At 44.1% G+C, this 25,820-nt stretch overlaps 1 protein-coding gene across 6 annotated transcripts in view; it reads right to left on the bottom strand.

Moving 5' to 3' along the window:
• Positions 1-15,383: 15,383 nt before the first annotated feature.
• The window catches only part of MTA3 (metastasis associated 1 family member 3), a 122,868-nt gene continuing 112,431 nt past the window's right edge, over positions 15,384-25,820 (bottom strand). For 5 of the 6 annotated variants that reach the window (XM_062620928.1, XM_062620929.1, XM_062620933.1 and 2 more), the window contains one exon: positions 17,662-19,708. In XM_062620928.1, coding sequence (XP_062476912.1) covers positions 19,573-19,708 — 136 coding nt within the window. In that variant the 3' untranslated portion in view covers positions 17,662-19,572. Of the gene's footprint in view, positions 15,829-17,661; positions 19,709-25,820 lie in introns of those variants that run through there. The other variant, XM_062620931.1, reaches the window with a different exon arrangement.

Below are 25,820 nucleotides of genomic sequence, written 5' to 3'. Positions count from 1 at the left end.
AAATAACTGATTTTCACACAATACTAACATGTGGTGTGGGGAGAGGAGAATTCCAGCAGAGAAAAGAAACAGTCTTTGCCTTAGAGTAATTGCAGTAATTCATGCTTCTACCTTCTGCTCCCAGTGATTGAAATAGAAACTTACTTGTACTTACCATGATCAGCTTGGCTTCAGATACTTTACCTCCAAAGTATTTCTTGAATACTGATTTTCAGAGATTTAAACTATTTCTTAAAAATGCTTGGCCATTTTGAAGTAGCCAATAATAAAGGCAATAAGGAGTTCCTTACACTAATACAAACAGCCACGCAGAGTAATCTTTAATCAATATAAATTCTTCAACCCAACGTGTGGATTAGTTCTTCTTTATGCCTATAATACTATCAGGGGTCTTTACAGAATGCTAGAAAAAGCAATTTTTGCAAAAGCCTTTGCCCCAAGGACCTTACAGTCTTGGTCAACCAACTTAACGATATTCGTTGTATACCTAAAGATGGGGATAAGGTATTCAAATGCCAAAATCAAACCATATGAAAGCAAGCACTGCCATCCCCCTGCAGGCCGGTAGTATTTCCATGGACTAAATTCAGGACCATATAAAAATCTCTGGGTTAAAAACTCAGGAAAGAGGAAAATCTGATGGGATTGTTTCATTTTATATTCTTCTCTCACTAGCTTTTTGTCTACTTTTATCTTCTGAGGAGCATTAGCAATAAGAGATGATGAGACCTTGCATATCGTGACAACTGTATTTCTAAGGATGTGCTTGAGACAAAGGCTGTGAACTCCTGCCTAATACCATGTGCTGGAAAAACAATCCTATGTAACATAAAACTATCTGAAGTCATACTTTCAGCAATGGAATCTTAGCGCTGGATGGGAATTACTTATATTAAAAGATTCTTTTTTTTCTTTGAATTTCAAAACAAGATTTTTACCATTTTTCTAAGTTTTAAACAACCCCTAATTTTATTTCCTACACTTTGGTTTGGGTTTGGAAGACCATTCTTTCATATTTGTGATACAGAGGTCTTCAGAAATGAAGACATAACTGGGGTTGGTTTTGCATAGATAGGAAAATGGCTGAATACCTCTAGGAGAACTTAGCCTGATTCCTACCCCTTCCCTCCAATTTTTCCAAGCAAAGTGTAAGAAGCGAAGTGGAGAAGGAGATGCTTAAGCAGCCTGGCAGTCACTGTAAGTCACACCCTTGAAGTTACACTGTTTGCTCCCACACAACTATGAACACAAAGGACAGTCTCTTGCTGGAGCTGGTTTCCAGAGTACCTATTAATTCCTTTCTGAACTACCTCAGATGCTGGCAAGCGGAGATACTTGTTTCCCTGACGTGGGTTGTACACAGCCTATGCGAATCGTTGCTGCTTTTCCCCTGCACTTTTGTTGTAGTATTGTCTAAAACATTAAACAAACTCCAAATTTAATTAAAAAAAGAAAAAAAGGCAATTCAAATGAATGGCAGTAACAAATGCAGCATGCAATCCTGAGCGGAGTTATCCAACTCTGTCTACTTACCCTAGTGGGTTTTGTTAACCCACTTTTTTTTCAGTGAGTTAGCATTGAAACCAGTCTGTTTAGACACTGCATTTAATGGACTGTATAATGGATTGATTACTATTTATTATTCTGTTTCATTTATAACCGCAAGTTTTAAACATCAGTAGGACAAGAATATACTGAAAACAACCTAGGTATCATTTTGTCCAGGGGCTTTTACTCACATTTTCTTCATTAGTTTGTGGTCCATGTGACCTACAAGTTAGCTCCTGGAAAATCCCCAAAGAAGCTCATGAAAGCCTTTCACTTCCATGCATTGCATGCAATGGTACCTACGCATCAGGATTGTTTCACCTGCCTGGAATATTCTGCAACATACACAACCCGCCACCTTCATTTAGAAACCCATTTCAAAGCAGGTGGGAAGCAGATGCTGTTCTCTCGTCTATGACACCAGCACCATTCCACTGGAATTCACAACATTCTGGTGCAAAGGCACAGTCAAAATCAGTGCAGAAGTCTTGAGCGGTTGCCAAAGTCAGCTTTAGCTGGAAGGCACAGGAGCTCCTCTCTGGGACTGCACAGATGCGTCACCAGCAAATGGGCTACGGGTTGAGCTCCATCTCCTGTGAATGTGCAGTGTGAAACATCCCAATGGGACTTCCCCCTGACAGCTGAGACAGAGGAGCTGCTCCCTGGAATATATACCAGCATTGGCAGGAGCGTGGCTCCTCTCCTAGTCCTGTGACAGTCCAAGGAAGCACAGGAGCCCCAGCCGCTATGAGCTGATGATTCTGACCTAACCAGCACCGCAGGTTAAACACACAAACCACACCACAATTCCAGCCCTACTGGTCCTGAAAAATAACACGACCTCTGTAAAAAATCAGAAATGCATTTAAATTTCCCACAGGTACTCAAATACGATATTCTATAACCAGTCTTTGGTGTTTGCCACATCGAGTTCTGCTCTCCGCAGCGTGCCTCCGCTACGCTCTTCCCAACAAAGCAGGGGAAATAGCATGATCTGTCCTCGAGCTCTGTCTCAGCAAAATCCCTAATAATTTCTGTCATTATACACAAGAGCAATTTCAGGTGAGTGCTCTCCATTTTCTAAGGACTGTCACAAGAGCTTGGGCCATGCCCTACCTGCGCTGTCAATTCAAATCTGCTGTATCTCCAATGCTCACTGGTGGACCTCTCCTAGAACTCACCAAGAGTCTGTGGGCACTTTGGTCCATGGATCGGTCAGGTAGCATGAGCAGCCCACTGCAGGTTGCAGAAAAGCACAGCACAGTGTCACATCCCCCAGCCAACTGCCAAAATTGAGTATCTGATCGTGATATGGGTTTTTTTCCATATTGCTCTGCAAAGCAACGGGGACTCTGTTGTAGAAATCAGAACCCAAAGGTGTAATACCGTCACTATAATGATGAAACGTTACAGCAACAGAGCAAATGCTGCAGTTACAGCAGAGCCAAGACCTGGAAAAAGCTTCTTCATTCACCTAGAAACTGCCTAAAAGCTAGTAAGGTTCCTAAAGGGTGAAGCAGAACAAACAACTGCACTGGAACTGTTTAGCCTACAGAAGAGAAGGCTCAAGGCAGACCTCATCTATGCTTATCAATACCTGAAGAGAGGGTGTAAAGAAGCTGGAGCCAGGCTCCTTCAGTGGTTCCCACTGAATTACAGTTACAGGACAGGAGACCATGGGCACAGAGTGAAATACAGGAGGGTCCCTATGAACGTTAGGAAAGGTTTTTGTTTACTGTGAGTGTGACTGTGCACTGGCACAGGTTGCCCGGAGAAGCTGTGGAAGCTCCCTCCTTGAAGATACTTAAAAGCCATCTGGACATGGTCGTGGACAACTGAGTGGCCTTAGGTGACCCTGCTTGGGCAGAGGGCTGGCCCAGATGACCTCCAGGGGTCCCTTCCAACCTCAACCCTGCTGTGATCCTCTGATAAATGCTAATATAAAGTGCTAATACAAATCACAGCTATTTTACTGATTGGGATACCGTGTCAGTTCGGTGTCTGTTTGTTTGCCCTAACTGGTATTTCTGTCCTGCTCAGGTATCAGATTAGTCATGCAGTCTGGGCAGATGCAACACAACATCTTCAGTGCAGTAGGGATATTGCCCTCTCTTCCCAAACAAATGGAATCCTGATGAACTGTCCCCTCTAGGGAAAGGAGTAGTTCATCCAAGCTGTCCCTTGGAATTACATCAGCCCTTCCCAACTCTTGGTCATTAATTCCCTTACCACTCTCCTGTGCCATATCTGTGCATCAAGAAGAATCAGTTGCAGCAGGCATTCCTACTAACCCTCATGCTGTTGGGAAGAGAGAAAAATTAAGTGAGTCATTAATAAGCAGGCTGAGATCTTGGAAAAAAGCCTTCACAAGCACCTGGAACCCCTCTCCTACAAATACAGACGTAATGCCCAAAGCTGTACCTTCGTGCAAGACCTAACCCATCTCTATTCACCAGCTTATCCAGGAAGGTCACTGCTTTCACGGACCTGAAAGTACCACTGACATTTGACCCTCATCAAAACTGTACCTTTGAAACTTAGTAAGAGCCTATTGAGAATCAGGTTCTAGTCCATCCAGTATAAATTATCCACAAACTGTCATGAGATCATGTTACAATGTGCTCTCATATCCAGCTGTCCTTTAGTCCTCGGGCATGTTTCTGCCATGCAGTCTATACTGGGACAATGACATTTTTAACAGCATGCTTGGGCATTCTTCAAGATGACTGGCACTGCAAACACCCGGTTTCTTTCTGCTCATCCAAGGAGATGTGAAAATCATGCTTCCTGAAATGATACAACAGTAAATCAACTCACTTCATTTCAAACTGAAATGGATAACCGAGAAGAATTACTTTCAAGGAGCTGGAGGTCCAGTTCCTTCCTGCTCACTGAAAACAGAGTTCCCTTGTTTCCTCTTCCATGAGCATGACAGTCAACCCACGACACTGCATACCGCATCGCGCAGTGAGCATTTCATCATGACCCAAATGCCAGTGGCTACCTGCCTCTTTCAGAAGTTCAAGGTTTACTGTTAGCAAGCAAGACTTTCCCAGCTATGCTTTTGAGGAGGAGTTTGTCCTAAAGACAAAACAGTAAGAAGGATACAGAGAGATCCTAATATTCCCTCTTGACCACGTTTGCACAGCATCACACCTGCCCATGATGAAAGAGGCCCTGGGAAGGGGTTTCAACCACCTTTGTCAGAAACTTCTTACCTTCTACCAAGTCCTCTGGACTGGCTCCAACAGCTCCATGTCCTCCTTATGCTGAGGACACCAGAACTGCACACAGTGCTGCAGGTGGGGTCTCAGTCACTTACAGACAATAAACCTGAAGACAGGACATTTTATGATGGAGGTGCCACATTTTCTGTTTATCATTAGAAAATACTGCTCTGCTTTCTGATTCACAGTAAGCTCCTTCAAGGCAACTTGCTAGAAAAGGAGGAATGCATTAAAATACAGCCTTAATCTAGCAAATAAAAAGAGAGGAAGAGTTACAGCCGTAAGAAAAGCTACAGTCGTTGTAAGTATCTCACCACACAGAATACAACCCAGATGAGAAAACCAGCATATTCTTGTTCTGATTTTCAGCTGACGAATAGGAAACACATTAATAGTGAAATCAGAAAAGATGCATTGATTTACAGCTTCTGACGGTCGGGTTGGATCTGACCCGACAGACAAGCCTGATGGCATGAAATTGAGTCAGAGCTCTCTGCTGATAAATCTACAGAGACCGGAGCTGTTTTGAGCAGCTCAATCCGGATTGATTGTACCTACTGTCTGACAAAGGATCTAGGGCTGGGATCATCTGAAAATGAGATCATACGTAGGGACAATTTCTAGCTGTCCTGCTGCCAACTGCAGTAATGCGAAGCTCAAGCAAAAACAGTCACCACTGCATCACCTCTGCTGCTGGAACAACTCGGCTGTTGATGCCTCAGAGACTGAATCACAGCTATTAGGCCAGAACATTTAGAAGAACAAGCATTAAGGTCAGATCACCTTCACTGGTGATGCTGGGTCTTAAGCTGTGATGGTTCAGCAGCAAGAATTCAGAGCAGTAAATACACTTCCTAAACCCAACTACTTAAGCTACCTCCGGCTGCACTTGTGCCTGCTAATGAAGAAGGATCTTAAAGCATGCGCTGAAGATCTCTAGATGAGATGTACCAATCTAAAATCCCCTACTAGGTTTGCAGGCAGGGAAGATGCTGTAAGGCACAATTCCACTGTCGGGTTACAGGACTGCTGATGGTAAAGAGTGAACAGAACAATGAGCAACACATATTTTTGAACAGGTTTTGCTGTTTCTATTCTCTCACTGACAGCTAAGGAGATTACCTTCAAGAATAACACACACAGGCTCAAAAAATCATCAGTTACATTAATGAGCAGACACAAACAGAGAAGGGATTAACATAGTCTAACCCAATTACTCAGGGAAGCACAACAGGCAACAGACCTATACGAAAAAGAACACAGTTTGAATTTTCCATAAGGGATGCTCTTCAACATAAGCACAGGCAAACCTTAGTCTGCTGCTCATTTGGTCTTAATTTCCCTGCTCAGAGCCATTATATAAACCCTGCCCGTAAAACTAACCAATTCCCTTAAGGCTGGCTGCTTCATTTTTCTAAAATCCACAGGATTTTAAGTAATCTTGGGAGCTGCTCTCAAGAGTTAGTTATCAGGAGGAAATGGAAACATGCAGACGCTGGCATAAAGAAGCATTCGCTAACGATCAAAAAGACACCAAACAAACAAAAATAATCCCAAAGAGTTGAAGTTTTGGGGTTCCTGGAACCTCTTGGAGGGGCTGGGAACTAACGAATGTTTGCAGCAGACTTAATGGCCTTCAACTATTGCAAAACCACCGTTGAAGAAGAAAGGAGTTAAGCCAAGTCTAAGTGCTTTTAAAAACACACCCTTGAAAGAAAAGAACCTGTGAAAAGAAAACAGATCTGTGCTTGCAAATAGAAACTGCATTTAACAACCCCATCAGAAACTACAATTCTGATGAAAAGGCAGAATGGAAAAGCTCTCAAAATATATTCTATATATAAAATATATATAAAATGATAAAGGCCAATCTCCTGTGAGATACCGAAATCCTGTACTGTCAGTAGAGCACCAATGGGAAGTGGTTCTTTTCCACGCAGGTAACTAATAGGTGGCTGTGCAAGGAGTATTAACACACCTAGGAATTAAAAGATGAACTTTGCACAAAGAAAGGAAGCTCTGCCTCAGTGTTCTCCCTGCGAGGCTGCACCACCAAATTCTCTTTGCTCTTTGTGCTTCAGGTAAGCAAACCAACTCCAGCAGTGCTAGGAGCCACATGCTTAACCCTTATGTTGGTGCCATTCTTTATGCTGCATACCAGAAAGCCACAACTCTGCCTGAACTTTGGGAATACTGGAATGGAAACCATGCCTTAGTGATGCAGCAGAGTGCGAGTCTTTAGAGATGGGTGTGTGCTGGGGGGGAGTAAGGTTGAAGACTGATAACTTTACAGTCCTCATAAATCACTTGCTTTCGCTCTCCCTTTAGCATACTTCCACCTAAGGGGAAAATAAGCAGCTCCTGCCTGCTTTCAGGCCTCTGACAAAGTACACATTTGTATGTGCGTTTCTAATCAATTTATCCATGAGTGTTCAGATCAGACACAACATCCCTTTTGCAGCAAGACTTCCCTTTCCACGAGGGAACCCGAACCTATTATGAATCAATCGACAGCACTGGTGTGACAATGAGAGCTGAAATAACCATCACAGAACGAGCAGACAGTGAGCACAACACTAACAACATTAACGTTGTGGGTCATTAACGGGTCACAATGGGGTCATTAATGTTTGGCATTCTCTATTTTCTGCCACCTCAACTGATTTTACACTGAGCCACCCCTTTCTTTCTAGCCGAGAATATTATCCACTCCATATCTCAATCCTAAAGTGTATCAAATGGCCAGAAAGGGGTAATTTCCTTTGCCTAAGAGGTCACCTCACACTGCAGAGCCTTTACTTAGAATAGTCCAAAGAAGGAGAAAAGTGTTTTGGACGGAGAAGGTAATCCCCATGAGAGAATCCCCCTAGAAGAAGCACGCGTTAAATCTGTTCCCTAGGTTATATGGCATACAGCTCTCACACAAGTAAGGCGATGCACAGGCGATGGGCTCACTCACCATTACGTAGGTTTTATCACTTATTATGTGGACGATGTATTCCAAAAAGTCATTTCGTGTGTGGTTTTAGTGGAAGGTTTGCAGTTTGTGCTGCACTACAGACTAGATGTCTGGTAGCGAGACAGCAAATGACAGGTGAAGTTCAAAACCTTTATCCAAATGCAGCTACGAAGCATGAAAAAACACAGTTATTGACCTGCATTATTTCTGATTAGAACCAGGACACATAGAAACACAATTTCAGAGCAAGGAGCTCTTAAGTTTGCCAGAGCATATGAGCCTGTTGAGACCAATTACGTTCATTCCCAGAACCCTCACTACCTTGTTTGAACTGAGAAATGCCCTAAATGAGATTTCTTCTTTCCTCAGTCCTGCAAAAACTTGAATCTCTGGGTGCAGTTCTACCAGCTTTGCCTTTCATTTCAGGCTTAAAATAATACTGCCTTGTCTGCCTAAGCAGCCTCTGTTTCATAAAGTAATGGCAGCAAAAAACGCACAGGCTCTCAAACCCCTTGGCAACGTCCCCTTCCTTTTAATTCCAGTTCCCAAAAGGATCATCTGATGAACAAATCATACCTTGGGGCTTTTTAAGTCTCGTGGTAGGGTTTGATCTCTGATTTTAAACCTACAAGTACGCGTGGGAGCAGGAGAGCTTCCCCTCATCACAAGAACTCTTGCAGCAAGAGGCAGAACCACAGCTGGTGATGGATGCCTGCGAATCAGCAACGCTCCCCAGCAGCAGCTCTAAATCTTGTTACCCTGATGAATGTGAAGTGACTGGAAAGAGGGCAGAAGTTACTGCCACAGGGACTCTGCAACACAGAGACTGCATTCCAAGTCTGGGCGAGAGCTAAGGAACATCTGCCAGGAGACATTTAGCTGCAAGCTGGGGCTTTGCTTGGAGCAGAAGGTATCACCTTCCAGCAGCACGCAGGACTCCACATTTAGAGGGGCATGAAGATACGAGTGTGTACTTGCGTTTGGAGAAAGAATGAGCGGTTGATTTCTGATCACTGTGCTTTTAGCCTGCCTGCAGATACACGCACTCAGGTTTTGTGCGTTTCATTCCTTGCATTTACGCACACGAGCTTAAGCGAAGCACAGATTAGCAGGGGGACAGTAAGCTCTGATGTGCTTGTTTCCTCTTGGCACTGAGAGCACTTCCTCTGCTCAGTGCCATCATGAACTGGCCTTCTAGGTACTTTACAGATGATTTTCATCACGCACACTAGATGGTGCTCAAGCTAAAAAATGAATGGCAACTTCCATAAACTTCTCATGGAATTACCAAAACACGTTCTTCCTCTGCAGCCCTTGGAACAAGAAATCAAGGTGGAAGGGGGGAAGCCTATCTACCTGAGTCCCTTCCTGATGCTTCACTAAAGTTCTATTCCACCAGCGCTGCTCAGAATCACTCACTCCTGACTCCGAGCTACATTTTTGCAGTCACTTGGAGCATTACTGAGGAGCTGAATTGCAGGAATGTAAGTACACAGCTACAAACACCATGGGAATACACTGCCCAGCCCGCAGAAACTCAGGATCTGTGTTCAGGACAAGACTGCCTCGGGGAAGCGTTTGAAAACTGAATTCTTTCTTTCCCAGGGATCACACTGGATTAAATTAGCTTATGGTAAAGTTGTAAATTACTTGATACTTCCAACAGATAAACTGTACCGAGTATGGCACTGAACTTTACCCTAGCTGCAGGCTGAGTTTTGAGCAAATCGGGCTCTTTTCAAGCTGCACAGAGGGGAAGGACTGAGCAGTTCAGCACCTGACAGTGTTTAATAGGTGTCCAGTCCTGGCTGAAGACTGACAGAACCCCCCGAATGGGCAGGGATTGAACACGAGCGGTCACAATCAGACACAGATGAGAACACACAACACTGGTGAGGAGCAGCCACTGGCAACAGTGCTGGATGGGTCACAGGCAGACACGAGGCATCACGTTAGCCAGAAGTACCTCGATGCTTCGATGTGCCTGATGACCTTGCACTGATGAGTTGGACATTTTACCACTTCCTCAATACCTTTATGGCTCCTCAGGGGAAGTTATTGATTTCTGCAAGGTTACGAAGTCCGTAGGTAAACACAGGGGCTAACTCGGGCTGCGGACAAACGGCCTCTTCCAGATCCAGCTCTGCAGCTGAAGATGCTACTGACCTGAGCTATTTGTCTTCCATGGCCATCAGAGCATCTTCTCTACCCCTGTCCCTCTAAAGCAGCAGCAGCAGAGCCCATCCTGCTGTTCTCTCTGATGAGAGGGCAGAACCCCCAGCAAAGAGCTGTTCCGAGCTGACATCTTCAGCCAGGATGGCTGTTTGCAAAGCAAACACCGACCCCACAGCCTCAGCTCAGTGCAGTTACCAGCTCCAGCATGGGGAAAACGATGGCAGATGATTCCAGAACTGCAAATCAATGCTCGAGGGCAAAGGAGGCAGGAAGCAAATCTAATTGAATTTTACAGGGCTCCACAAATCCCACTAAGTGTTTGCACGAAGCCGGGAAGTGATCCTGATTCCTTCTATCCGACACCTGCTGCTCTGTCACAGTTCAGCATTAAAAAACAAATGACTCCAATCTGCTGGAAATAACAAAAGGCAAGAGAGTGTCAAGTGCTGTTTGCACAGAGAGAACTGTGCAATAAAGTAGTTCATAAAATCACGAGCAAAGTTCACCTTTATCCTCTACAAATAACATTTCAACTTCCCTGTGTGTGTATAATGAAAAAAGCAATGTTTCGTCACATGCAGCCATCCTGTACCTTTTAGTGTATTATCCTGTCTTTTTTTTTGCCACGAAGGGAAAAGCATTTGCAAAGCTGTGAACAGAAAACACCACGCACTTAAAGGTGGGGAGACCATTAGGAGCTAGTAATGCCTCACTCAGCCCGCAATTCAGAGAAGAAAACATCTTTTTCCTCTTCACATCTGAGACATAAATCTAAGGAGCATTTTCTAATCATTCAGGAGGAAATCAGCCCTAACCCAAGGAGCTTACAGCCTCGCCTACAATCCTGCTTCAGGATTCACTGCTCCCTTCAGGAGGATTTGTACAGACGCAGGGGTCTGACCAGAAGGCTGTTTCGAGAAGCCTCGTGTGACTCTATGGAGATTAATCTAGGTGAGTGGGGGATTCCATCAGAGCACCCCCAGCCAGGATAAACTGATTTGCCCAAGAAACCAATCCTCTGTCCATGCTACTCCAGAGTCTTATGCACTGTCACCAGATCTGAACATCCCGAGAACTGAATGCTTAAATGGGAGGGGTCTGGAGAAGCTGCTTGATTCTCTCCCAGCACAACAGAGAATTAACTGCAGAATAATGCCCCCCTTTTCACCGAGGGTTTGAAGCGCACTGCTGCAAACAGCGCTTTGCTCTCAGGCTGAGTGTCTCTGACTTTGGTTATGTGCACCAGCGGGTTCACGCACCGGCTTTAGAACAGTACCCGCAGGTTGGCCCAGATGGGCAGGAGGCTGAAATCAAATCAGCGAAATTGAAAGAGCGAGTCAATCAGATTTCCTCAAATTAACTGCTACTTAAAAACAAGAAGCAACTGCAATTGACTCCCATTAGTGCATCGAGGGAAGACGAAGGAAGCCCAGAGCCCGGCAGTCACTTCATTTGTATTCCTCTCCTGAAACCTCTCAAATTCAATCCACACCAGCAGTAAACAGCAGAAAGCTACTCAGCATTCAAGCAGCACATCTCATTACGGGCTGGCAAGGCGTGTTACAGGTACAGTTGAGCCAAACCCTGGAGCAGAGCTCTCCTAAGGAAGGGTAAAGAAGCTAAACACACTGAGATTGCAAGTCTGCAGCAAGCCCCAGTCTTCAAAAGAGACGGCACAAAAATCACTGGCTCCAAGCACCTGAGAAACTGGGACAGTTTGAAACATTAACCTGGACTTGAATTCTGATGACTTGGCCAACACACCATCTGGGATTATGGAGCTATAAACCCATGTCTGATTTCTGCTGCCCTCGCCCCAGCTGGTACAAATGCATAGTTTCGAAGGCTATGTCATCTTCCAAGTCAGATCTGAGCACATCAGATGGATCTTTATCAATAAACACCAATGGGAAGGAAGATGAACAGGAAAGAGTAATGGCATAAAAATGGCTTTAAACTGGAAAATTAAGAAGTGATGAAGAAGCAAAACCTTCCAGATGCTTACAGCATCTTGATTATAATCTTCCTTGACATTACTCTGAAAAGGGAGGTAGAACTCATTGAGATTAGGGCTCAGGGAAGCAAAGTAGACATAGCAAAGCAGGATTAGGGTGCTGGAGCATTGGCGAAGCAGCTTTGAAGGGGAATGGATCCAAATATGCCACTGGGATCCAAATAAACCATTAAATGAGAGGGCTGGCAGCGTATTCCAGTTATGCAGAAGTGGAAAGGGAGCATCTCCAGAGGGCTCAGCCGCTCTGAACCATTTATTACACTACAAAACGCAGCAGAGACACGGAGCCTTCTTTAGCCACAATACACTGTTGTGCTATGGGTGACAGTGGCACTGGCCAGATGGGCTGTCCCCATACTTAACATTTCAGAACACGAAGTACTGGAGGGGATCGTAGTGGCCAGTACACAGTGCACAAAGGGACAGTCAGCACTGGATCCAACGTTTCCCTCTCCTGGGCATTCAGCAGCAATGGAGCCAAACCCATACACACTGGAAAAGGGAGGAGCACTGAGCTCTCCTTTCTTCTGGTCATGTACAAGAAGCAGCAGAGCAAGCAGAGATCATAGAAAAGGAGAAAATATTTAACTATGCCTTAACTGTGCATGCAGAAATTGCAGGATGGAGTCTGGTCCACTTGAAAAGGCCAATCAGTACTGCTCTCACTGCTACTAGTGTGGAAAATAAACGGTGGGCAGGATTAACAGCTAGGATAGAGTCAGGCTCCTGAAAGCAGACTGTGCTTCCAGGACACAACCACCTTAGGCATACCGTAAGGATTAAATGAACTCAGTGTAACTTGGCCTAGATTCACTGGGTGAAAAGAGATTCAAATTCTACTGAAAATCAAGGCTGAAAGAAAGAAAACAAAACAGTCATCAGGATTATAGTCTCTAAATTTCCACTGCAATCTACCCCTATGACTTACCAAAAAAGCTGAAGTATGAATATTTCCTTTTCCCAGTATGTGAGTACTGGGCGGAGCAAACAGCACAAAGGCAGGAGTCTGACGAACACAGCAAAAGCAAGTGCAGTGTCCTGAGAACTGGAATGGAAAGGACTGCTTGGAAGAATGATCCCTCAGTCATGGCCAGCTGTACCCATGTAACAAAAGCAAATCACGTTCAGTGCCCTATTCTGCTATATCCTGCTAGTTTAAGGTTGTTAGCTTCATGGCAACCCTTGTGAAATTCCTTTTTGCTGTTACACAGAATGTTCTTTTATGTGCCCAGGAAGAAGAAACTAGGGAAAGAGCCCCTTTCAGCCCGGGGCTGGTATGAACTGCTTCCTCCACATTAGTGAAATCACTGATTCAGATGACCGAGGAGCAAATCTCCAAAGTAATGACACAGCTAGCAAGCAAGGAAAGAAACAGAACAAAGCACAGACACCCAAACAACACCCCACCGCCCCCCAGCCAAATTAGGGAGTCATCCTGCTCCTGCAGGCTCGCTGGGGCTTAGCTCTGGGAGGAAGCTCTGCAGCCATGAATTGCTAGCTTGGTAGGAAGAGAATCAGCATCAAATCCTGGCCCTAATCCTTTTCCCCCCATTCTATTGCCCAAAGCAGTACAGACTAAGATTTATTTCCTGCAGGAGATTTATTCGTTACAAGACTCTACTAAGCCACTTAAACCCAAATGTCCTCATCATATAATGCATGTGCCAATTCTACTGCTTAAGGAACATCCCGGCTACACGAGGCAGACTTTGATTTCACTGTGGATCTTAAAAATTACTGGCCACAGACAGTGCTTTCGCCTGGCATCTAGGTGGAACCATCATTTAAATTAGTAATAATAGTTTTGATTTCCATAAAGATCCATCTGCTTAGCTTATAAAGAACACATACTTAAATGTATACACAAATAATGCATGTTTAAAGAACCTCTGTGCTTGCACCAATGGTAACAAGTGGCTTTTACATTAAGTTGACATGGTAACAGTCACTCATTGGCTTGTTTCTTATTGTGTAAGGCAGCCCATGATGAAGTCAGTGCATCTGACTTCATGGGAAAGTGCAGTGGTGTCAAACCAGTACCACAGAAAATGTGTTCTGCATTTGAAGACACAGACTCATAGAACGGTCAGGGTTGGAAAGGACCTTAAGATCATGGGGTTCCAACCCTCTTCTAATTATACAGTGTTTTATGGCAGGGGGGCTGGAACTAGATGATCTTAAGGTCCTTTCCAACCCTAACTATTCTACGATTCTATGAAAGTTCTGCATATACCAAGTGCCAAAAGGTTTCAGCTCCCAGTGCAATGCCCTCTCCCATCACTTCTGCTTTCAAACAGACAGCACACACTTTTGCATTAAAACAACCAACCACCTTTTCCTTTCTTTTTTCCTCACTGCTAGTGCAATGGAAAGAAGAACACTTTTGAGCACATTTCCTTTCATTGCTGAGGCCTTGTAAGTACGAACAATACCTTTACAGGGAACTAAACAAAAAAACCCTAAAGAGATTCCTTAAGTACATATTTCAAGCAGACAAAGGAAGGGCTTTACAGTCCTAATTTGGAAGTGATGAGTGTCTTGGACCTCCTCCTTTTTAACTGAGACTCCTTATAAACCCAGTCAAAGAGATGCCCATTTCCTCAGCTACCCTAGCAAAGGACCGCTTCCAGAGATTACCCCCTCCTTGGTATCAGTACAACTCTCCCAGAAGGGCTAGAAAATAGAACTCACCTTGGCAAACAAATAAATCCAGCCACCATGGAAGGACTTCATTTTTGCTACTTGGAATCTGCACAGATCACTTTAAGGGAGAGAGAGGGTACAAACAAGATAATCCACACCTGGGATCTACACACCTGGAAAACAGTTTGGGTATTACCAAGCAGCATGGATCCATATAAATCCTGCCTTCCCCGAGGCAGATAGGGGAATTAGTACACGAAAACAGTTGCCTTGAACAAACCTGTGAAGTAGCCACCATTACTTCTGTTCAGAAGCCCTTTGATTGTCCTCCTGTGCAAAAAAAAACCCATCCAACGTACTTTGGGAAATTACTTCAGGTGTTAGTAAGGAAGAGGATTCAGATTATGCCCCATATTCACATGGAAGCCACCAGTTCTAGGTGCTACCGAGTTTAAAACACAGATAGATTCTGACACTAAGATCAACCTGCAAAGTTTAGATGCGTCAATGCAGCGGAGACTAACTTCTAGTATTGTTTTGTGGAATATGAGTCCTTTTGCCCAGATACCAGTTCAATTCCAGGAAGTTTTCTAGTGTTCCAGTGCAATAACTTAATACCTCATGTCTCTCTCTCCTTGACTTGCGAGCCTTCTTTCTTTCCTCATCCACATTTAATCTAATGTGTCCTTCTACTGCAGACTGAACAGCTCACCATCTCTTAGTCTCTTGGTCATTCAATAGCCTACTGAAAACAGGATGACAAGTGTCCACGCAGGAATTCAGCCTCCTGCAAAGAGGGCCAAGAGTCACAAAATCCGTATACAAAGCCGCTTTAATGCAAACCAAGTAGCACCATGTTTCAGTCTAAGGTGCTCCACGCCCTCAAACACTCAACCCCGAGCTTCCCAGTTTTACCATTCCGTTGAGAAAGCCACTTTCAGTCTCAACAACAGAATTAAACAAGACAGCTCTTTAATGCTTCTCTTTTTTATTGACTCAATACTGTATTTCAATATCAACTGTTACATCTTTCTGAGCAACAGGAGCATACTCTGCAAATTTGTGTGTCAGTATATAGTACAACCTCAAAACTCTTATCCAAACCCCATGTATTCCAAAATTAGGTTTCCTCCCTCAAACATGCAACATTTGAATAAAAAAGTCCTGACTTACTCCCAAAAAAATTCCACTGTGCAGTTATATAAACTCAGATCTCTTGACACCCACTCTGGCTCATGAAGACACCGGTTTATATAAAGGACCTTCAAAAGAGAATGAAAAAGGAATGTTATTTTGCTGGCATTTCCAGAGGGTTCGAACACTCCCGTCTCCATAGCAGTACACACACATAAAAACACCATGTCCCATAGAGCGTACTATGCAATACAGTATTTCTGAAAGACTCTAACTGGTCTCTGCAAAAGGCTGTGGCACGTTATGCTGTGACTACATCAGAAACTACCACGCAGCCATTCTCTTTCATTTAAGCCTTCAGAAGCAGGAAAGTACCTGTGTTGAAATTACAGATCTAACTTTCATAAAAAGTGCACATTCTGTAAGGGCAGATCCCGTTTCACCATTTCTACTGCTTGGTTGTTCTTCATTTCAGCTTCAATACCCAGTTCTCATACCAAACCACAAGGTTTGGACTGCAGAAAGGAAGGCTACGCTTGCCCTTAATCAAAACGCTGGTTTACAGGATGCTGTTTTCACAGCGCTGACACATTTCACGCAGTCAGTCTCAAGTATTTCAAAACTTGTTCTCTCCATCATTTCCATCACTCAATCGGGCCTTTAAAAATAATCTGAAAACAATATACAAAATATTTCAAGACAGCAGGATAGCGATACAGTTGAAACCAGCAATATGGACATACAAGCATAACCTTTCCATTTTATATATGAGACCTCTTGACACAAAAAGATCGTGCGTTTTGCATGGGATTTTGGCCTCACGTTTGTAAAAGGAGAGGCAGGTTTTTTGACAGATTTCTATTTAGCTAACAGGAAAATAAATCGTATTGCAAATACAGGGCTGATGCTGCCTAGATTCTTTTCCTCACATCCATGGTAAGTACCAAACTTCTTGTCCTTGTTTCTGAGGTTTATGTTTATACTCAGCGTCGCTGCTGATGACTGATGCATGTTAGCTGGTTTTAAAATAACTACCTTGGGAAGCTTGATAAAAACAGTGCTAGGCTCTGACTTGCTGTGGAGATGCTGTTAAGGTCTACACAGCAATGTGTCATCTTTGCTCACAGCCAGCTTCAACAGACAGAATGGAACCGCACGATACCGTGGTGAGGACTGTCACAACGTCTACAACAATGTAGACCTTTGTAAGCCCAGACCCAGCAGGAACACGTCTTCAGCTGATCTTCCACCATACTTCCAGTTGAAATTCACAAGTAAATCCTGTATCCATCTCTGGAGAGCATCTTGCAGGACAGGTCAGACGGAGAGAAAGCAGGTAAAGACAGAGGTGCAGTACATGGCGTAGAGTTTCTCTGTACGCTGGGTGCATTTTAGGGTGTAGCTGCATGCGAAACAGTTTGAAGACACAGCAGAAGTTGTTCCAGCAGTCTCCTTGTGCCTTATCCACCCCAAGGGTCAGCTATTGCACCCTTTGAAATGACTCTGCCAGGCACAGACACAGCATTATTTCCAGTGTATCCGAATGAAGCACCTCAGCTTGAAGCTACAAAGAAGGATTCTACCTTACCTTGGCTACCTGATGCGAAAGATAATGGTATCAGGCAGCTGGCTGCATAAGCGGGAGCATTGTTACCGAGCTCTCTCCTCGGAGAGGAAAAGAAAAAACGACCTCACATCAGACTATTACAGACGCTAATACCTTTGTCAAAAGCAGAAACACACAGAGATTTTACAGCATACTGGCTAGACACCACAGCACACTGACTGAAAGGAAGAATTTGAGTACGAGCTTAATAAGGCAGGGTAAAAAATCCACCACCTTACAACGAATGACACTCTGAAAATGAGTCTGCTGTGTGTGATTTCACTGATGCCTGAGGGAGACAAAGATCTTTCTGTTCGTGTTTTTCATACTTTCAGTCAAACAGACTGCTGAATAATCATGTTTTCTGTATTTTAATGGGCGAGGAAGCTATTATACAGAAGGGGTTTCCATATGTCATAGCTGATAAAGGCAATTCTTACTAATAAGGTTGTCTCCACTCGGTTACTTGATGAAGAGCAAATGTGGTAAGGAAAAAGCAGATCCTGTGGATAGAAGAGACGCCTAGGGCTGCACACTTCAGTGGCTACTGAGAAGAACCGTGAGCAGATGAATCCGAGGTCTTCTCCAATTGAGTCCAAATCTGTAACATTCACTAGGGTGCTCAGCATACTAGGGGCACTCCATGTCATAATTGCTCCTTTGTATTCACCCTCTTCTTGCTGCTGAAAGACAGTGGACAAGACCTGGATCCATCACTCCAGAAAAAAACATCAGCGAGTCCCTTCAGGAGGTCAAGGTGCTTTCTTCCTTGAAGAAGCATCTGGGTTACTGTCTCAAAGCTCAAAATCCTACAGAGAGTATGGCTTGGTTTAGGCTGAGACCACAGACGCTCTTCCAAGTGGAAACCACAAATCGCACGGCAAGGGGGAGGTGGAAAAACTGTGGGGAGATTACCCCCAGGTCTGGGACACCACTGACATCTTTGTCTTTCCAACCACAGAGCCAAGTGAACATCCACAACTGGATGAAATCCTCACATCCGTTCTATCTGTTAGGGCTACCTAGTAAAGAGAGAGAGAGGGGAAAAAATAAAGTCTTGAAGCTCATCTCAGCTTACTATGACACGTTCAGTGTTTGACTACCTCTTAAGAAGCCATATGGAAACCAAGCCTACTGAAGAACACAACTTGCCTCAGATCATCAGCACATCCCAACCAGGCTTACACAGCAGTGTTGCACACTGGTTGCCTCTGAATGTCAAAGTAGGGCAGAGATTGTTCACCTGTAAGTACCTGAGTAGAAAAAAGACCTGCCTCTGTTGCCATTCCCACTTTCAGGAGGGCTGACAGTTTCCTACAAGCAGTTTCAAAAGGCACATCATCTCTCCATGCTAAGCATCCACCTGCAGCCTTACAAGTATGAATTTCAAAGCATTATGCAAGACATCTTCTACGCAGGCATATAGAAAAGGTACAAATCACGTTGTGGAGAGACATTTCTAATAGGCAACACTCTATTTCTTCACGTTTTCCTGGGAATTATGTTCTGCTGGTTTTCACTATTCAGAACAGGCTTCAAGAAATGCAAAAAGATGCAAGAAACAGGTGGATGCTTGCAAGTATACAGACAATAGGACCAGTTCCTACACATGCAACTAGTCCAGCTGGATGTTCACTGCCACATGCAATACTTTCCAGGAGCCGAACCAAAGCATTTTGAAATCTGGCCACTAATTACGGGCACTTCCTGATCCAATCTAAATTTCCCAACTGCTGGACAACTCCTTGTCCTCGTTTCAGGGTCTGGATGAACTCAGCAGTTCAGAAAATCAAATCCAAAGCGACTCAAGCCAATACTGAGAAATACGAACACCCAAAGTCTGCAGCTGGTTTTGAAAACAGAGACCCCTCAAGGCTAAATGCTGCTTTAAAGACACCGCAAGAGTTTCAAAAGCTGCATATTCTTGTATCAAACCACTAGAAGACGTAGACAAATGCGGCGGGTGGACTCTCCATTCATGCTCCTTCAGTGTGGTCAGTGCAAACAGCCCCTCCGTGACCAGCCAGTGCTGATGACTGGGAATGGAGGGCACAGCAGGACAATCCAGGATAGGCCTGCACAGTGAACCAGGAGTAGCCCTTGCAGAGACAAGGGAAAACAAGGGCTGCTGTTGGATCCTGCCCAGAACACAGAACCCCACCACAATCTGTCCGTACAGTGCTAAAGATGTGGAAGGTCCTGTTGTATCTGCCTTCGCAATTAAGCATGATTCTGACATGATTATGGTGCTGATGCTGTTGTCTCTTCAGTGCATGATGGCTCCTGGCTCTGTGCGTGCCTGCCTACTGTTCATGAGAGTCTCTGTCTTTGCAATAATCGGAGAACAAGGTGCTCTGGAAGCTCTTTTCAGCTGTGACCTGGTGAACCTCTTACGGATTTTTCTGTAAGGAGGGAAGGAGGGAAAGAAGAGAGAAACAACAGAAGAGATAAATCTCAGTCTTTAACAGAAGACTGCTCAAGAGCCAGTAACAAACATAACAAATACTCTTACCAGAGCGGGAAGGCGAGCTCATGGCAAAGAGACTCGCAGTCAACAAGAGCGAGCCCTGTCCATCAACTGATGGCTCACAGTTGCCTCCAACTAGTAACTGATAATTGATCAGTGAAAGGTGAGTTGGTGCGAGGCCATATTTGGACAATAACATTAAATTATATGAAAGCGTGGGCCAGAATGCTCAAATGGTGAACCCTCACATGCAGCATCAATACAGGAATGAAGGACCACAGAAGAAAGAGCCCCATCAGCACTCAAGTGGCTGTCACCTCTGTAAAGAGATGGACTGGAAACAATTGTTATTCACACTCTTATCAATTCTGCAGTTTATGCATGACTTTAATCTCTGGGCTTTTTGTGTTAGTGCCTTTCAGGCACAGTGAATTCACTTTCATTTTAGACTTTCAGAGGGTAAATGGAACGTTAACTGCAAGCAGCCACGTTGTTTGTATCGTACTCTTATGCATCCAAGGACAACTAATCCTGAATTTAAAAGCTTTGTTATGTTCTAACTGCTCTGTTTCTCTACTCCTATAAATCAGTAATCACAACCCAGGGCAGGGTATCAGAAAACACCGAAATGACACACAGAGACTATGTCAAGAACCATCTTCCTTGGCAGTCTCCTGAACATTAGATGTCACTGGAAAACGGCCTATTTTCTGAATTCACTCAAGTCACGAATCCCAGCTTTCATTTTGGTAGTTTGAGAAATTACAGAGATTTTGAGCTTATCGGAAGTGAATTAAGGCAAACTAGGTCCTCTGACATTAAATGAGACCAGGCTTTCCAATTCGGACTTTCCAAGATGAAAACATGACCTGACATACAAACTACAGGGTGACGATGTGCCTACCTGCATCGCCCTCTCATCTTAGTGGGCTGCTAACTCTGAAACTGAAGAATGGTGGCACGCGGCGTTGAAAACATAGGATGAGCTCAAAATAAATTCTCTTGACTATTAAAGTAACACGCAGATTAAATTTCAAACGCCTATTTTGTTACTGGTTGAATATTGCCCAGGAATGTAAGCTTCCAGTTAAACAACAGGGCCACAGAAGAGAACATAAGCAAAGACAAAACAAGAAGTCAAACCCCAGGAGGATAAACTGCCTTAGAGGCAAAAGGGAGCCTAAAATTACATGTATTTTGGTTAACAGACTCAAAAGATGTAGAGAAATACTAATTCCAGCGGGCTGAAAGATGGATGTCATTGGCATCTCATGGCCTGGGGTACCAAACGATGATTTAGCATCATTCAGTAAAAAGCACAAATGAAAGGAATCCCCAGAAAGTTAAGTTCAAGCTTTCCATACAACCCCACAGAGACCCACATTTACTGTTTGGGTACTTACTTTACACGGTTAAACTAGGAATAAGAAGATATTAAACTGATTGACAAGATATTGCATACCCTCTAGAATGGCAAGATCACAGAAATGGAACCTAAGGCTGGTAAAATGTGTATTTCTAAAGCAATGACACAGCTAGGCTTTATACATTCACAGGAACAGACAGCAGCCATTACCCACACTGATTTCTAATGACAATCACTCCAGCAAAAGCTTACAGAACTGCATCCCTTTCGATGTTTTCCATTGCAAAACTTGGTATTTGTTTCCAGAACAGATGTGGTCATCACTCACTTGAGAAGCCCGGGGTCTACAGAACCATCAGATAGCTGTTTGCCCTCCTGAATTTTTACTATCGCAGTTTCATAAACTGCCAAGAGGTTACTACTAATGAAAGCAGCTTGCAGCTGCCCCCAGGTGTAAGGACAGTGAAGTCTTTGTGATGAAAAGCCATGTTTATGTTGTACAGACAGTAAAGCCAAAAGATGCAGTTATTCTCCAGAAACACTGCTTCAAAACCAGCATGAAGAAAGGCAGAACAAAAAAGGGGGAGTCACCATTATTCCATAAAGCAAACCTCAAAACGTTAACTCCTCACTTAGTATTAAGTGAAAGCAGCTCTGTATGGACTGTATGAAGAACTGATCTGCTCTGCACTCTAAAAAGACAATCCAGCACTCCTATTTAAACAGGATTGTGAAAATGCTCCAGAAATTCACTTCCTGGGATAGAGCCTCTCAGAACTACCGGAAGAACGGAAATTTCCACTGACTTCATTAAATGCAGTATTTAAACAGCCATTTCACTAAGAGCCAAAACTGTTCTTTTGACTGCAAAAACCATACAGAAGGTGGAGGGAACCGACCCTTTACCCTGCAGAACTTAGCAACTAAATACAGTCAAGCTGTATTTAGCTGGGAGGCACCAATGGGGTCTTACAATGCTTCCCCCACGCCACAGTGAATTAAGGGCAGAGTCACCTTTAATGTTGAATTTCCTGTCCCTTTTTCGGTTAATACCAGCCATATGTCTTAACTGCAGCACGCCTTTATTTGGTGGCAAGTAAAGGGCTTTAATATCTGTCGCGTTAGCAACATCCTTTGCAGTTAATCGGAAAGAGCAACTGCCATTTCTCCCTGCTGCTTCTTTGACTTTTGTACTAGGGCTGGAAGTCTGATGCTTACAGACCTCCCCTGAAATGTGAATTAAGAAGTATTTTAAAGCCTTTTCGTTGTATTCCTAGCTCTCCTGAGAGCCAAGGTATGAGGATGAATCAAACTTCTAGGAGGCGATCGGTACATAAAGCCCACGGTGCTCATTTTTATGTCAAATGTGATGCACTGCTGCTAAGGTAGGAATAAGACAAATTCTTTATGCCTGCATGATACTCCAAACAGTAACTGTGGATACAGGTATGCAAGGCCACAAGCACCTATTCAGGGAAGTATGCAAATGTACATAAGCACTACACACTATTAAGACCTATCTTTTCTTTGCAAGTTTCCTAGGCACACAGGAACCTACTGGGTAGAACCGACAGGTAGGTTGTGCAGGGCACAACCCTTTCCTAGGATCCAAGAGGCTTCCATGTGGTGAAGTTAGGCACAACCCTATCTAATCAGTTACGTCCAGAGTTCTCAGGAACAGGACAGCTGGTAACAGCTCCTCACTTGTAAAGCGGGCTCAAAGTTCCCACACCAAACATTGAAACAACAGTGATTTTTAAGCTTGAATAAAATAAACACAGGCGACCTTCAGTCGATGTGAGTCAAGAATGCGTTTTTCAAGCCCTTTCTAATGGGAGGTAAAGGAATTACTTGCTTTAGCTCTCCTGATACCAGGCATATCTGTCTGTTACTGCTTCTATATATAAACTGTTGTGCATCAGTCTTGCCTCCTCTGCATTAGACTCAGAGTTGTGATGCCTACCGCGACTTTGGTCTATTCAGCTACACCGACAGTACTTCAGAAGTAATACAAAACAACTTCAAGTTATGGCAGAAGGTTTTACTGTGGGAAAAATTAAACACATGCGAAGGCCCACTGGCATTTTAGCAGACACCAAACCTTGTTCTGAAAGAAACAATCCAGTGAGTTGAGTTACAGGAGGGGCACTACCTTAGGAGGCTGATGGGATCCGATCCATCTCAGTGGGCTTTTAAGCAAAGTGAAAGGCCAAAATGTGCAACGCTGCCTGCTGAGACAGAACTGCAGGCCCACATCCCTAAGAACCTGAGAGGTTACAGACAGACTGCTTGACTCACAGCACCTCCTACATTTCTACCTGTGTGCAAAGGAGAAGCGCATCCACATGCCACTGAAGTTTCCATCTAACCCCAAAATGACAGGCACTGGGAGAAACAGATCTGAAAGGCAGAAAAGGGTTGACAGTGATACACCTTCTAAAAATAAGCACCTTGGTGAAATATTCACTTCTAATACGAATCAGAAGTGGTTTAATAAGCACTGGGTACCAGAAAGCCGCTGCCATGGGCTGCCTGGCTGTATTATAAAACTCATACAGATGTCAGGCAGAGCAGTACAGGCTCAAAGAGGTGCTGCTGAAGACATGCCAACAGATCTTAAATGTTGTAAGAGCTTCTCTTATTCTTTGTTCCTAGCAAGGGAATATTTTCCTTTGCTGGTGTTTACCTTCCGATTCGGCATTGATATTTAGGGAGCAAAACTGTTCTCTATGAACAACAATTTACAGACACACCAGTTACAAATGACTCTGTCAGACCTTCCTGAACAGCTTAATATAGCGTTTTCAGGCACTGCACCACCTTGAGGGCACCTCTGATGTTTTTGTGTTTCAGAGCAACAGGTTACAGCTACCATGTACATATATAAAGCAACAAATAATGCCTTTGGAGTGTTTTCTTTCCTGAGAGGACAAACCCACACCAAGTGTTTAAAGCACAGACTTCAGTGACTGTGCCGTGCCTGACCTCTTGCATGGCACACGTCTCTTTCTGCCTAGTGCTGACTTTAAATGTGCTCGGAGCAGAAACCATCTCTTTGTGTGCATTTTTAGGAGCCCAGAACAACAGGAACCTGACCCATTATTGAGATTATTTACACCCAGTTTTGCTGCAAACAATTGGCACGGCTCTTAGAAAAAAAATCACCTCATTCCACAGGTTTTTCCATGCTCTCATTCCCCCCAGAATGGCACATTTCATCAATATTTTAAGGAGGTTTTGGATGCAAGGAGAGAAGGAGTTAAGAAGCGCAGCGTCTCATTCTCAGCACTACTACTCATCTTTCAGTTGAATGCTGAAAAACTTTTAACCCCTGAGAAACATTATAAATAGATGCTGTCGTACAGCAGTCATCACATGATGGCTAAATGTAAATCTTAGCAATCAGCAGCGAAATTATCCTCCTAGCTCCTCTGTGAGCTTGGTATTTACCACCAAGAGACAAAAGCTACACCCTGCGGATGGCAGGGACAAACGTGGTGCAACACGAGCTTGGCGTTGGACTCAGTGATCCTTATGGATCCCTTCCAACTGGAGATACTCTGTGATTCTACGGCTTGCCCTCACAGCAGTGCCTATGGCAGAGGCAGCCACAGAGGCGTGCTCCTCAGGCAGTTTTCCCCTTGAAGAAGGGAGAAACACCTGTCTTTGGGTTGATGGTGTTTCAGCACAGCATCCAGCTTCGTAACGTGAATTAGAACCAGTAAGTCCTAACAAAGAGAGCTCACTGGAATGGATAAGAAGTAAATTATTAACGCTCCTTAAAACAAAACAACGGCTCAGGCTTCACCGGGCTTGTAACCTGAGCTATGGGAGAGCTGCCCTGCGCCTTATCTGAAATTCATTAGCCTCTCCTTAGCTACCAGCCACTTCACAGGCTGCAAGGCATGAGGACTGCTCTGTTAAAGAGCTGCTTCAGGCACCCTGGGAAAGCAAGGAGCTTCTACAGCTCACAGGCACAGACACCTCAAGGTATCAGGGCGACCCCCCTGTTGTTTCCAACTACCTCAGCAGATCGTGGGTGAACTCCTGCCCTGCAGGACTCTATACTGAACTCACAGGGATCTTCATTACCATCCAGTTCCTCTGCAGAAGGATGGCCACTCTGTATGTTGATTAAACATCATCCACTATTAGATGAAAATACTGCCCATGATAATGAATTACAGAAGCATTTCACTGTGTATAGGGACATCGTCATGGACAAGGCTACAAGGACCCAAGGAAGGCATGCAATAAGAGGACCAGAGGTCTTCTTTTAAACCAATGCAGGCCTTCCTCCTGTTGATAACGCCTGAGAAACAGCTAAATGGCTGCAAAAGGAAGCAGCTCGAGGAGCCTCTCAGGGTCATAAATTAGCCCAAGCAAGAACACCCAGTTAATTGGGAAACTAAACACATTCCAATGTCCTTAACTAATGGATTGCCAGAAAAGGATTAAGTAAATGGGGGTATTTCTCCCCAGATGACCCCAGAGACCATTCCTCCAACTCACGGTACCTGCACTGCAGCCTTACCTACCCGCATTGCCATGTGCAATGAGTAATGAGAATTGGGTGGGCATTTCACAGCATTATGGTGCATATGTATATAATAAAGGTGTGCCAGCTGTGAACTGCAATCCCCCATGCACCCAGTACTGCAATCGAGTCATGTCACTATCT

Source organism: Pezoporus occidentalis, unplaced genomic scaffold (genome assembly GCF_034315485.1).
Source record: "Pezoporus occidentalis ecotype Australia unplaced genomic scaffold, CSIRO_AGI_Poc_V1 ctg225, whole genome shotgun sequence".
Lineage (NCBI taxonomy): Eukaryota > Metazoa > Chordata > Aves > Psittaciformes > Psittacidae > Pezoporus > Pezoporus occidentalis.
The sequence above is the reverse complement of the archived record's forward strand: the minus strand, read 5'-3'. Positions and strand labels throughout refer to the sequence as shown.